The sequence below is a fragment of the Ictalurus punctatus genome, chromosome 27, assembly GCF_001660625.3.
Source record: "Ictalurus punctatus breed USDA103 chromosome 27, Coco_2.0, whole genome shotgun sequence".
NCBI lineage: Eukaryota > Metazoa > Chordata > Actinopteri > Siluriformes > Ictaluridae > Ictalurus > Ictalurus punctatus.
Genome location: NC_030442.2, coordinates 8,506,629 through 8,520,870, shown reverse-complemented (window position 1 = coordinate 8,520,870; position 14,242 = coordinate 8,506,629). Strand labels below are relative to the sequence as shown.

At 40.0% G+C, this 14,242-nt stretch overlaps 1 protein-coding gene across 1 annotated transcript in view; it reads left to right on the top strand.

The window, feature by feature from the left end:
* Nucleotides 1–914: 914 nt before the first annotated feature.
* cgnl1 (cingulin-like 1) overlaps nt 915–14,242 on the top strand; it is a 39,020-nt gene continuing 25,692 nt past the window's right edge. Inside the window, exons 1-8 of the mRNA XM_017458778.3 lie at nt 915–1,073; nt 6,498–8,092; nt 8,295–8,389; nt 9,909–10,014; nt 10,488–10,589; nt 10,832–10,980; nt 13,332–13,473; nt 13,851–14,063. Of these exons, the coding sequence (XP_017314267.1) occupies nt 6,551–8,092; nt 8,295–8,389; nt 9,909–10,014; nt 10,488–10,589; nt 10,832–10,980; nt 13,332–13,473; nt 13,851–14,063 (2,349 nt within the window). The 5' untranslated portion in view covers nt 915–1,073; nt 6,498–6,550. The remainder of the gene's footprint in view (nt 1,074–6,497; nt 8,093–8,294; nt 8,390–9,908; nt 10,015–10,487; nt 10,590–10,831; nt 10,981–13,331; nt 13,474–13,850; nt 14,064–14,242) is intronic.

Genomic DNA, 14,242 nt, shown 5'->3' with positions numbered 1-14,242 from the left:
AAAAAACAAAAAACAAAAAACAACCCAAAACTTATTTACATGGCTATGCGTTGGTGTAAACTTGGCCACTAGATGGAGCTGTCGGTTTTAAATAGTGTAATAGTGTAAAATAGTGAACGTCTTTACATTTATATTACTAAAAAGTATAGTACTGTAGTATTTAGTAACATATAACTAATATAAATAGTTATATAACTGTAATAAACTGTACTAAGATGACATTTTAGTATAATATTTAGTGCGAACTAAACGCGTTAATCAAGATAATAATAATAATAATAATAATAATAATAATAATAATAATAATAATAATAATAATTATTATTATTATTATTATTATTAGAAGAAACTCATTTTACTTGTGAAAGTAATTAATTAATGTGAAACAATTAATTTCACAGGCGTCAAACCATTCTCGAAATTTCTTTATTATTATATTGATTAACATAGGCTATATTTATTTAAACACCATTCTAGCGCAGTTGACGCAATGACCATTTAAACAAACAGGTTTGTAAACATTTTTCAGAGGCAAAAAGTCGCGCGCCTGTTTCATGTTAAGTGGTTGCCTTGGTTTCAGGTCATTTGCAATTCTAACAATAAAGCGCGAGCCATTATCTGACGAGCCTGTCAGAAATCTCACAAGTCTGACTGTAGACACAGTGGGCGGGGTTAAGTGTGGAGGGCCGGAGATCCTTAAAGAATGGTCTCGTTGTGGGTGGAGTTTGGTGTGGAGAAGGCGGGGCTTAGCGCGTCGTGTTTATCTTACTGCAGATAGAAGTTAGTAGCCCATCTGGGTTTTATTATGGGGCGTGGTTACGCGGACCAGTAAAGGCAGAGTGTCTGGTTAGGCCTGAAGTGGGTGGGGTGTGTCTCTGTTTTAGGGGCGGGGTTAGGGCCGCGGTGCGTAGCTGTTGCTTTAAGTGGAACTGCCCCCCGACCGCCAAGACTAAGCACTAAAGTTTGACTTTGAAAAACTCAGTGGAGCATGGGCTTGTGTTTTCCTTTGCGGTTATTATCACAAGCTGATAAAGCCACAAGTGCGTGTTCCGCGTGTTAAATATCTGCTCTCGGTAAGTTTGGTCTTACTTTTGAATGCTTTTCTTCTATTTGAACTTGTTTCTCAGGAACCTGAGCGTGGGAACTTTACTAGACAGCAGTCGAGTCAGGAGATTTATTTTACAACAAACTCGGCAGGTTAGTCAGAGTCTGTGGAAACTCACAAATTGGGGTATGTGAAGAATGTCTTTTAAGGATTTTTGTTATTTAGAAACAGTACTCGGAGTACTTCAAGCACCACGAGTAGCACCTGTTATCATTTCAACATCTTGTAGGAGTTTGGAGCTGGTCACATTTTCTTGAAAGCATCAGTGTTAATCTCTTTCTCTTTTCTGAGTAAAGTCATGCCCGGATTATAGTACATAACAATAACAACAACAACAACAACAACAACTCCCCAGAGTTATTTATCTCCCACAGAATGCTTATTTAAGTCCAACTGGACGTAAAAGCTAAGTAGAAGATATATAAACCCTAAGAGTTAAATAAAAGGTAAGTAGAAGATGTATAAACCCTAAGAGTTAAAGTTGATTCAGAGAGGTCAAAGAGTTACTTCAAAACATCAGGTGTAACACAGACAGAGTAACTTTTACACTGGGCTTTTTGTTGAAGAAACAGAACATACCGGTTTATTTTCTCTTGGCTGTATGTGAACCTTCTGCTTAACTGATCAAGATCCCCTACAAGATACTTCAGCTTTCTGTCTTTAGGTGAGGAAATGTGTACAAACTTTCTCTTAGATAGGTATTGCCCAGTTGAAAAATTTGTAAACTATGGTCTTGTTTATGAATCTCAAACTGTTGATCATTCAGATATGACTCACAGAGCATCACAAATCCGATGTGAACCTATAAAGAGTTATCTTTCAAAAAAAAAAAAAAAAAAAAAAAGACATCCTGACCAGGTAGGTCTTGATCTCTGGGTTTACGGTATTTATGGATGGTCTTCAGTTTTGTTCCAATTGAAATTGAAAGAAATGAAGTCAAATGAACAACCTTCTCATCATCCAGAAATGTTTAATATGAATACAGCGTGTAAACTTTACTCCGCATCAGATTAGTGACATGAGCTGTACACGGTCAGTTTCCTATAAATAACCGCCGTAGCTGTAATGACAACATAAACTAGTGAGCACTTTTATATTGCCTCTGAAATCTCTTTATTCTTAGTTCATCCCTAATTATTAAAGAAGCATGCGATCGGTAAGATCTGTTTCACATAATTACACAGCTTTGTATAGTATTCAAAGCCTCTTTCTTTCAAGCCTATTCATGTTATCTACAAAAGTCTTTAAAATTCATGCAGTTTTCTAGACACCACAAACCACACTGTCCGTGTGACTTCACATCACATTTAGCCGATAAACTGCTATTTACCTGTAATATGTAATATTCCTCTCGGTTGCTGCTGTACCAGTTTGTTGTTTTAAGAGTCTGTATGCGGTTTTGTTGACTGCAGGCTATAAATGCCTGATACTTGTTAGTGCACACTTTGGTGTCAATAGTGAACGAATACTCATAGTTAACCACTTTGAGATGTGTTCAGTGTGTTGAGAGTAGCCTTTAGGGAGCCGGATACTAGACACGGACACCTCCACTGATAAATACATGGATACTGTTTCACACACAAGTGTGAATTCAGTCAGTTCTATTTTATAAATATGTGTGTGTGTGTTTTCTATCACTAAATAGTTCCGCTTTTGATTATTGGTCTGCATTATCACTGAAAGATCGCTTGAGTGGATATACACCCTGTCTCATTACTGCTCAGGGATGGGGGGGAAAAAGTACTGGAAAATTCTTCTGAAGTGAAAGTTTAGATAACTTGTCAAAAATCTCAATTTGAATTGCAAGTATCCAGCCATAAATGTACTCAAGTAAAAGCAAATAAGTTGCTACTTTAAGTAAGTAAGTAAACAAATAAGTTGTACTCCAGTATTAATCAGGAAACTCTGCAATATTCGCATGAGCTTGCGATTTTTTTTGGAAATTACAGCAGACTTTCCGCAGATTTGATCCAAGACGCATCATGTGATGTCATCACAACGCACATTCAGCCAAGGCCCTCTTCCATTCACATTTGTCAAACATGACTACAGCTAAAAAGTCTAATTTACCAAGAAAAGACTGTGCAAAACAATATCCTGCAATTGCAAATTCGAAAGTAGTTTTCCGCAAAATAAAAGTACAAAAATCTCCTCAAAATTGCATCGCAAATTTAGAAAAAAGCCGCAAACAAATCAACTTTTTTTGCTGCAACAATCACAAAAAAAACCCCTCCAAATTCCTGTACAGACTAACTAACAGGTAAAAAATCAATGTTTTAACTGATGAAATTAAGTTAATGTTTTCATGTATAAATTAAGTTTTAGTCATTTTTATTTTTAATAAACTGTTCGAAGATAATTTTCCTTTTAAAACAGCTGCACTCTTTACGCCTGAAAGCATCATTCAATCTCTGTACGTTTGCTTGCCATATGCAAAACTATTGCTATGTAGTTTGCTACTAAATGAATCTGAAAATGTCCTGTAAATAACCTGTATATACTGTTAACTAGCTTGTGAGTTGCTCCCTAGCTGATTATTAGCTTCTGGAAACGGCGCAAGTCAAACCTGGTGTTAGCAAAGAAAACACGTTAACTTGGCTATCCAGTTAGCGTTAGCGAATTAAAAAGATGTACAGCGTACTCACGCTGGAGTTAATGATTTCTAGGCACACAGAAGTGACATCTCATTGTATATGCGTCTTTGCTTAGAGAAGGAAATTGAAATGTTGTTGAGGTAAGGAAGGCCAGAGGTACTCATTCTCAAGTTTCACACTTCTGTCCTGTGACTTATCTATCTTCAGATGCACATAGATAGTTATAGCTCTTTCCACATTGCGTAGCATGACATGGTTACAGCAGATAATGACTTATGATTCTTGTTAGATTTTTTTCTACACTGATGAACTTGATTGGATGCTAAAGTGGAAATGATTGGATGATAAACTGAGCCCATTCGACTGATATATAGCGTACAGTCACTGGCTAGATGAGAGAAGAGACCTTCACTAGTTGTAATGAAGGTCTAAACAAAAATGTAAGGAGTAAAAAGTAAGTATTCTTTTTCTTGGAAATGTACCTACGTAAGAGTACAATTACTCAAATTCGGTAATAACAAAGTAATATATAAGTAATACTTAGATATAATAACGAAGTACAATTACTCCACCAGTGCTGCTGTGTAAGCAGTGAGACACTTTGCAGCTCAGTGTAGGCTCAAATATCACATTGTTAATGCTGGAATTTCCTGCAGATGTTTCAGGATTCATTTAGGGTGAGGTTAAGCTTTGGTCATTGTTTTAAGTTTGATGGTTAAGCTTTGGCATGATCAGTGACTGCATACACCACTTAGAGAAGTATATACTAAAGAAGTGTACACTAGTGAAGTGTAAGTGTTTTGGATGAGAGATTAATGGGGAGTGAATGTAAGCTGGCACAGGCCATGTGGCCTTCCTCCCTGTCAGAAACCAGAACTTGACCACTTCCAGAGGACACAATGAAAGGAAAGAAGCTGTGGTATCACCCTGAAGTTCCTGTGCGCTGAATAACGTGATCCTGAGTCTAAAAGAAACATATTGCGTATCCCATTTTCCTCATGTGGACACGTCACAGCTCATTGTTCTGGCTTTTCTTCTGGAAGATCTGTGCTTTTCTTCTCTGGAAGAAGTGCTGGAAGATTTGGGATTTTCATGTTTTATCATGTATTAAACCAGAAAAAAATTGCTTACATGCTGTTTTGCATGTTTTGCATTTGTGTTTTGAAGCAGAGTAAGGAGAGTATGCCGGGGTATTAATATGCAGATATGGAGGTGAGGATTGTTTGTTGTGGCCAGTGTGGTTCTTCGTCATGGAAACCTTTCAGTCAAAGGCCTGTGTGATGTGGGCCGAGGTGAACCAGTGCGAAATGTGTTTATTTGTTTGTGTTATCACTGGGGTCTGCTGATAACATAAACAATAAAGGGCTTTAGTCACTCTGATAAAGGCATTTTGCCACTCTGATGCCTGGTTGGGGATGATATGTATATTGCTTTGTGTCAGGAACAAGCACATGTATTAAAAATGCCCTTTTTTGACTGATAGAGGGGTAATTTGATACATGAATGGTTGGCATGTAGGGCAGATAGGTTATACAACATTTAAATACCCTTGGAATAATACCGTCTACTCTGGATTGCTCCGCTGAGGTGGACGTCTTTGACTTTCTAAGGGCACTTGTTGAATTCTGGGAACAAAAGCGTTTAATTCTGTGAATAAATGTTCAAATAAATGTTTATGCTTTACAACAGGAATTCAAAACCTCCATTACACTTTAACAGTCTTACTATGAGACACATGAAAAATGTCTTCGCAAAGCTGTTCTTATCTCGTTTTAGACACTACAGAAATGCATTTAAAAAAAACTAATTCTATGGAATTGGACCTTATGAACGCTTCTATGAAATATGTTATGCATAAAGGTTTCTGCATGTGTAAACCTCAACAGCAGATATGCTTAGACTTTGAGTAAACACGTTTCTTTTCTCAGAAATTCTATCAGAATTTTTTGTCCAAGGAAATTGCATATGTGTAGTGGCCTGGGAAAAATCCTAGACACGGTGAAATCTTTACATTTCTGAGATATAGTTCTGAAAACTGATTTTCCTCAGAAATGAAATATGTTTCACTCAACCATTACAGTTATGGCAATTTAAAAATGTTTACCTCAAGGGTAACGGGAGATAACTGCATTTGAAAGTTCCAGTATGATTTGAATTCATTATGCTTATGTCCAACACGATAGCTTGTGCAAGATTAAAAAGTAAAGAAAAAAATTTCAACATAATGTTTTGTTGAAATACATTTATTAATGGAATACAGCCATTTAGCAATATAGGAATATACCACAGGTTTTTCCAGGCTGCCAGACATTATGGTACACATGTGGGATAGGAAAAAAAAATTTCATTAAGAATTATACAAAACTGAAATTCTGGTTACTTACCACTGCCTGTGTATTTGCCATGCCCTTGTAATCCAGCGGATTTATGTAATGTACTGTACCTATGAAAACCTTGAAAGAATCATTGCTGACACTTTAAGAGTAAATGTACAGAGCCAGGTGTGTTTGCTATGTAATTATTGTTTAGCTAATAACTGTTTAACTGTTGTCTTTCAGCAACTTTTATTCAGCTAGGTTTGTCAATTGCAATGCCCAGCGGAAGGGATTTAATACAGGCTACACTTGCACACACTCCATTCATTGTTGCAACCCAATAAACTCAATGAACAAATCAAAGGTCACCAGACGTTAAAATCTCATTAGTGGCCGGTTAGAATTTCAAAACATTTACAGAAGTCATTTGGATTTGAAGGTATCTGTTTTTGGACAATAATGAGCTTATGGCTTTGTTTGCAGACGTGGGCCATTTCCAGAGAGCAGGATTTGAAATCCTTCCCTCAGTATTCTTGATGGAGTCCTATGAAGTCAGTGGCCTTCCAAATACTGGACTACAGTCGAGCTACACTCACCCTGCACGGGCACCAGGCCAAAATAACAGCAGCTATGGCCTCAGTATCAGGGTCCAAGGCATAGATGGACACCCATATGTTGTTCTGAATAATCAAGACAGAAGGTTCAACCCTTATGCAGCCCCCAGCAACAATAATGGATACAATGAGTCTGAAGGGTCCTTTATTGATAACTATCAGGAATATGACTTCAGAGTAACCAGTGAAAATCTCTCTGATAACCCCTTTGCTGAATTCCGAGCCCAGCATCAGGCTCCACATGTCAACCCTCACAATGATCTCTCTGAGTCCAGAGACGCTCAGGCAAAGAAGCCGTCCACTCTGCTAAACTTCCAGAAGCATCCAGAGATCCTCAAGCCCTATGACCCAGAGCGCAATGCCCTTGGGAACTTCCACAGCATTTCACCTCAGCCTCTTTCTGCTGCTGAGAGTAGAAATACACATCCAGGTTCTCTACCAAGAACAGCCTGCCCAGGTTCCAAATCATTAATTCTAGAACAACCCAAAAACACAGATCCACCAGCACAGGACACGAAAAAAAGGGCTCAGCCACAAGCCCTACCTCAAACATTCCCATCTAGAGTGCAGCCTCAAAAAGATTTATCTAAAGGCCAAGCTCAGACTCAAGCAAAACCTCAAGTCCAAGCACAATCCTCGGTTTCTCAGGTATCTTCTACCACCAGTGTTCCCAGTGAGCAGTCCTCCTACAGGACTCCAAGCACAACAAGCAGCACAAACTCCAGTCTGGAGCGAAGTCACAGAGAGCCAGACATACTTCCCTTACGAAGAACCGACTCCAGCGGCCCTGTGCTCCAGTCATCACGCTCGCGTAATTCCTCCATATCCTCTACCACTACTGCCAAGGAAGAGCTGTTTGAGGCACTATATGGGGACAGCATTAATCGCCATGAGAACCGTCGCTATATCCCTTTCCTGCCTGGAACAGGCCGAGACATTGACACAGGCTCCATCCCAGGCGTAGGTGAGCTCATCAGTAAGTTTGATGGAAAAGAAGGCCAGCAGAGGCGAGGACGCACTGGTCGGAGGAACCGTATCAACCTAGAAGATCGCAAACGTTCCCGTAGCGTGGACAGTGCCTTGCCTTTTGGCCTGAAGGGAGACTCCGAGTATGTGGACGAGGTGAGCCGTAACCGAGGAAGTTCCAGCGAGCATGTGCTCAGGCCCTCACAACTTCTGAATAAGTCCCCCTTTTCCACTGTTGGACGGAGAACAACCTACAGAAATGTGGCACGGATCAGCAGTGAGCCAGGCTCTCCACAAGGAGCAATGCCAAGTGTTGCAGATTCCATCCTAGGCTTTAAGAAACCACCGAATCGTCCCTCCATTCTGCCTGCGGAGAACAAGGGAACAGAGGCCAAAAAAATAACACAAAGCACTAAGACCGTGACCAGTGTGGCTACAACGTCTTTGTCTAGAGCTGTTCCAAACTACAATAAGAAGACAAATGAAATGGTTGCTGAGGTATGTAAGATTTCTATCTCATCATTTCATCTAACGATGTGACGTTATCAGGTTGCACCGTGGCAGTAATCTTTGTGGAATAAATGCTTGTGTGTTGATTAAACAGCTCACTTAAATAGGATTTCGTGGTCTAAAGCAGAAAATATGTCAGTGAACAGCTGTGCACTAATGTTTTCTGCTTTTTTTTAAAATCCGGGAACAGACAACACCTGATCTTCTGAAAGGCCAACAAGAGCTGTCACAACAAACGCATGAAGAGACTGCTAAGCAGATCTTATTTAATTACCTCAAAGATGGGTGAGTTTTTCAAACGGCACGTTTTATTTTGACAGGTGAAACACGTCTTGTGTGTTTATTTGCTTGGCATTGCTCTCTCAGTAGCACTATATGCTTTATTGGTATGATGCTGAAATGTTTAAGCACAACACCCTCTAAAGTTTTAGACATAAAAATGTCCCTATTAAAATGTCCAGATGTTCTTATCAGAGAGAAGTTTCCAATGTACAAGATTTCTGACGGCTCAACTCCGGAACGAGTAAAGAACAAAAGAGCGGACTCGGCTGTTTAATGCTCGTACACGCACACTCACACACACAAAACATGCTGCTTCGGAGTCTCTGACTCTGAGAACATGATGTACAAAAATTCCCTGATATTTCAGAACGGTCAGTATGACCAATCAGTGGTCCATGACACATACCAGCACAATTCTGGTTATCTCGGCTTATCTGATTATTTTTTTAAAAAAATTTTGGCACCGTATACAAAAATGTAAGATGTTATTTTTTTCCCCCAGATGATTCATTTTTCACCTCCTGCAGATACCATGTTGATTATTATTCTACTCCCTACATGACTCATTCTCTGGAATTAAGGGAGGTGGATGTGTGTGTGTGTGTGTGTGAGGGTTCCAGGGAGTCAGATTTGGAACCAGGCATCTCCTAATACCTGTTCTGGAGATTTGTTCTGTCCTGCTTAACAAGGGGCTAAAATTCCCTGTTTCCTGTTTCCTGTTCCTGTGTAATTATGTACGATTGTTGGTCTGCATCGAAGGTGCAGCAGAAGAGTCCCATAGTACTGTAATACTTAGTGAATACAAGTCTGTAACCGTACACTCACCCAATGTCGTGTTCTTCGTGTCAAAAGTTCCACCCCCTTTGCATTCCTGATGTGCTCGCTGTCGAAAGATGAAGCAGCGATTATAGATGTGCATTTAACGAAGAGGCTGAACATGGATCCGATGTCTCCTGTTTAATAGAAAGCTCAGGTGTCTGGTACTCCAAATTTCTTAGAGAGCATCCATGCGCACGTGTCTTGCCTGCGTCAGGCAAACCATGTTTTATTCAGTGATGTTGAGCATCTGAGTCCCTATTAGGTGACGCCATTAAATCTTGTTCACCGAGGCGTGCATGGAGAGGTACGAGGCCACTCTGTAACCATAAACACAAAAGGTCACAACGTAAAATGAATGCAAACCCTAAGCATTGTGACTAACATAGTATTGTGCTCTATTCTCTGAAACATTCACTCTCTGCTTCTCAAACATATTTGCAGCCATGTGCCTGACGAGTGGGGGGTAATGAGGGTGGGTAGGTGGGCAGGTCATAATGTGGCACATCAAAGCTAAGCATTTTGCCCTTTGCTCAGGCTGTGAGCCAGATTCCTTTTTTCCAAGAAATGTTAAGGATTAAACTCTGATCCTTTCTGTCCACAGACACACACACACACACACACACACACCCAGGGCAGGCCAGCGAATCTTTCATAGTGGTGGTGACGTGTATGAGAACACCATGTGTCCTTGTGTGTTTCTTAGGAGCAGTGACAGTGATGACACCACCAAGAGGAAGGTCAACCTGGTGTTTGAAAAAATCCAGACACTGAAGTCACGGGCCACAGGAAGCGCGCAAGGGGACAACAAAGTAAGCCGTTGTTGTACTGCAGTAATTGGGCTTAGAACAAGACAAAGCTATGAGCTACTTATCACAGGCTGTCCACTCACAGAGGCTTTCACCTGACCGCCTGTATTTACCCAGGCAGCGCTGCGATCGTGGCTAATGTTTAAACATGTGCATGCTGAATGAGAAAGCTCTAGAGTGCAACTGTTGTGAGTAGCAACACGCTGCCAAAATCCAAACCTCTGCTTCTTGCCAAGAAAAATGATTCTGCTATTTTTTGTTAATCGGATTGCTAAACAGCAAACGAATTTTTTTTTTTTTAATTTGAAGTTAGATAAACGTGCATGTGAATGCATACCAGTTGTGCAAAAATCATCTTCTAGTTCTGTAATAAACCCATATTATAGTAGATCACAAATTTGCATACTAGTCACTAGCCTGTTTATCACGTAATGTCGAAGTTACTAGCTAGTCACATATAAACTTTCCCCTGGTAGTCTCCAGACCTTTCAGCCCAGGCCAAAGCCCTCCAGGAGCAGAAAGCGGAACTGGAAAAAGAGGTCGGAAGTCTCAAAAAACAACTGGAGGATGAAAACAAGGTATTTTAACCATGAAGTAGTTCATACACTAAATCTGAAATTCATCAGCTGCAACTTTGGTCCTCATAATTAGTCTGTTTACACTAGCATTTCTTCGTGTGTATTTAAAAGCTTGCTGTTATCATCTCTTCTGGTGGGAATAACCACGTTAAGCAATTATACTGGATTAGGAATAATACAGGGTAAACAAAATAGCATATTGTAGGCATGCATTATATCTAATATTAAATCATTTTAAACAGAAACAAAAGGGGTTGAGTGAGATGCAGGAAAAGGCTGGAGCCGGTGTCAAGAAACTGCAAAAAGAGCTGGAATTGAATCAAGCTGAATGCGACAAACTGCAGGACAACCTAGCCAAAGCGGAGGCTGATCTACGCACCACGCTGGAAGAGTAAGATTGACTTTGAATGGCTTTGTGAAGCACTAAAGTAAATGTTTGCATGCTTGCAGTAGTTGCTTGCCCTAAGTTCAGTAGGTTTTGTCAAGCCTTAGACTTGGTGTCAAATAACCTGGTCTAACCTTCACATTGTTTCCTGATTCACGTTTCACGTCATTGGCTAGCCTACGCATATATTATTTGGTATATGAAATAGTTTTCCACAGTCTTTTGCAGTGATGTTTGTTGGTTAATGAGATCGTTTAGCTGTACTCGCATTCAATGCTCATGAATCGAAGAGTGCTTTGAGTGAATGAGTGTTGTGATGACATCACACGACACGTCTTGGCCCAAATCATCGGAAAATCTGCGGTAATTTTGAAAATTTGCAAGCTCCTCCGAATATTGCGCAGTTTGCTTGATTTTGCGTTCATTTACGGGTTAGCAAACTTGTGAAATACTAGAGGGACTGGTTAATTGCTCTTTTAAAATAAAATCCAGTGATTACCTGCTTTGGCAGCTGTAAATTGCTTTTGTCAGTATAGAATTACACTAACCAAGCTACCATTAAATAGCTAACCCACACTGGAATACTAATATTAAATTAGTATTTTGTTAAAAATTTTCTGTGAAACTCAGCAGTTTATTTTTGATCTAACATTAATGTTAGCTAGCTAGCTAACTTACCTAACATTCGCTAGCTACAAGTTGGTGTATCGGTCACTGATAATTAGCTGAATATCAGATAATGGCTTATTTAGTTATTTTGCAGCAATATAGCAATCATTAGCTGGCTAACAAACGTTAACTGCTAGATAAATTAGTAGTTAGCAGTTAATTCACTGCTGATAATGACGAAGTAGTTGAACCGGCATATTCAATTCCAGCCTTGGCAAGGCATGAAACTGGGTCTGGGTAGTTCTCTGTGAGCTTGCAAGCGCTGCTCCCCGGCTCCCACTCTTAAAATGGCAGCAGGTCGAGTGGGGTTTGATAGCGCTACGCATGCGATAGCACTGAATGCAATATTTCACACAATGCTGGCTGCAACTGAATTCTCAATGCAAGGATTTTATTTAGATTTATAAAGACGTGTTTGGATTGACAGCAAGAGCCCATAGTACTGGCCTTGTTTACCGTTCGGTGGAACCTGTTCCACCAGTGGAGTTTACTTCATCAACTGCATTTCCCAATTCCCAAAAGCACTATTTTTTCTTCAGGGACTGCTAGTCAGCAGCAAGTCCCTACACTACAGATGTGTTTGGCAGATGTGTAAAGAATCAATACAGATGTTTTTGGGAGCCACTGCAGCATGCTTGCTTCCGAGGCATCACCGTGCACCTTCTCCAGGCTGTACACAGTTAGCATTGTTCCTCCCAGTGGCATGGCTGCAACAGTCATCTCCTAACATTTTTCTAGTTGTGTCCAGGTGCTCATGACATTGTTATCCAGTTGATTCTCACCACCCTTGGTGGTTAGGACTGGAGAATTAGAACACTAGTTATGCATGTGCTTCTTTGAACCCTGGGTAAACGCTAGGGTTCCTTGTCTCTGGAACGAGCGCTGAGCAGGTGTGAACTCCGTGAGATGGTTTCAGGGAAAAGTGGCTATATGACATCAGTATTTATTGTAAATACTGTGAAACTTAGTGATTTTCTTGGAAGCTCTCGGCATGTGTAGAAGGTATCCAAGTCATTCTCATAGAACCACACTTCCTTTGCTGAAGGTACGAAGGAAAGATTCACACTTTATAGAGACAGTCAACAAAAAACAAGTCTGTTTGTACTTATAGTCTGCCAATAGTCTGAAAACAGTGTGTTTGACAGAAATGACAAGAATTGTGCGATCAATCTAGAATTTGGAGCGAATTATACTTGCAATGATGACACCCTCCCACAAAAGAGACTGGCTTGAGTATTCAGGCCAAGTGTGAAAATGCCCTCAATTAGTTCCTGTGAGAGAAAAGAAAGTCATATCACATTAATTGATATGATTAAAAATCATATCACTATTGGTATTAAGGAAACAGATGTTGGATTGTGCTAACCAGTTGCTGTATATACAAAGAGCAGTTATCCCATTCACAGTCCTTTTTTGTCTCTCTGCCATAATGGCCTGTCTGTTTAGTCATTTAGTGAGTACTATTTCACTACAGAGCCCCTTGCAGATGTCTTACCTGCAATTTCTCAGGCAGGTGGAAGAGGGTACAGGTGTGTGTGTGTGATACAGACGCAGTCAATGCTTAATAGGCTGTAAATACTCAGTCAGTAGGCAGTCAGAGATATTACAGTGTGCAGGTGTTCAGCGTGTGTGTGTGTGTGTGTGTGTGTGTGTGTGTGTGTGTGTGTGTGTGTGTGTGTGTTTTGCAGGCTTTTCCAAGTGAAGATGGAGAGAGAACAGTATCAGACAGAGATCCGGGACCTGCAGGACCAGCTCTCAGAGATGCATGATGAGCTAGACGGAGCCAAATGCTTGCAATCAGACAGTGCAGAGAAAGAGTCCATGATGGAGGTGAACTGCACATAAACTAGCCTATCATATTATTAATACACATAAGGGCTGAATGTTTCAGATCTTTTGTTAGCCTAATGTACAATTTCTGTAGAAACTCGCATTTCCTAGACTTTAAAAAAAAAAAATTTGCCAAATGACCCTCGTTACTTATTGTAGGAAAATGGATCTGAATAAATACATGATATTTACAGCATACTTTATTTTCACATATTTCTATGTTATGTATTTCCTAACGCATTTGTATTATCATTTATGTTTTATTATTAGTTTATATTTTCATGTATATTTTTCATCATGGTCATCTGTTTTTCAGATTATTATTGAATTTAAGTCATTGGTAGTGATGTAACATAATGCTTTCTGCACCTCCTTAGGACCTCATGCAGTTGAAGTTGGATCTACAGGAAGCGGTGATGGTGAAAGAGGAACAAGAGGACCTGCTGAGGAGGCGCGAGAGGGAGCTGACTGCTCTAAAGGGGGTGCTAAAGGATGAGGTGTCCACTCACGACCAGGAGGTGGATAAACTAAAGGAGCAATATGAAAAAGAGCTCCGTAAACTGCAGTCAACCTTGGAGGAAGTTAAGCAGGTAATGTACCACCATCCCCCTTTTAGTTTTTGTTGTTTTTGTTGTTGTTTGTGTTATTGCTCTCTGTTTCAGTATCTGTAATGTGGTTGTGTCACATTCACATCCCTGTCATGAAACCCACAAAGCATTAGTAGCATTATTATTTCTTCAGGTATTAAAGGAATGTGTGCAGGAATCTT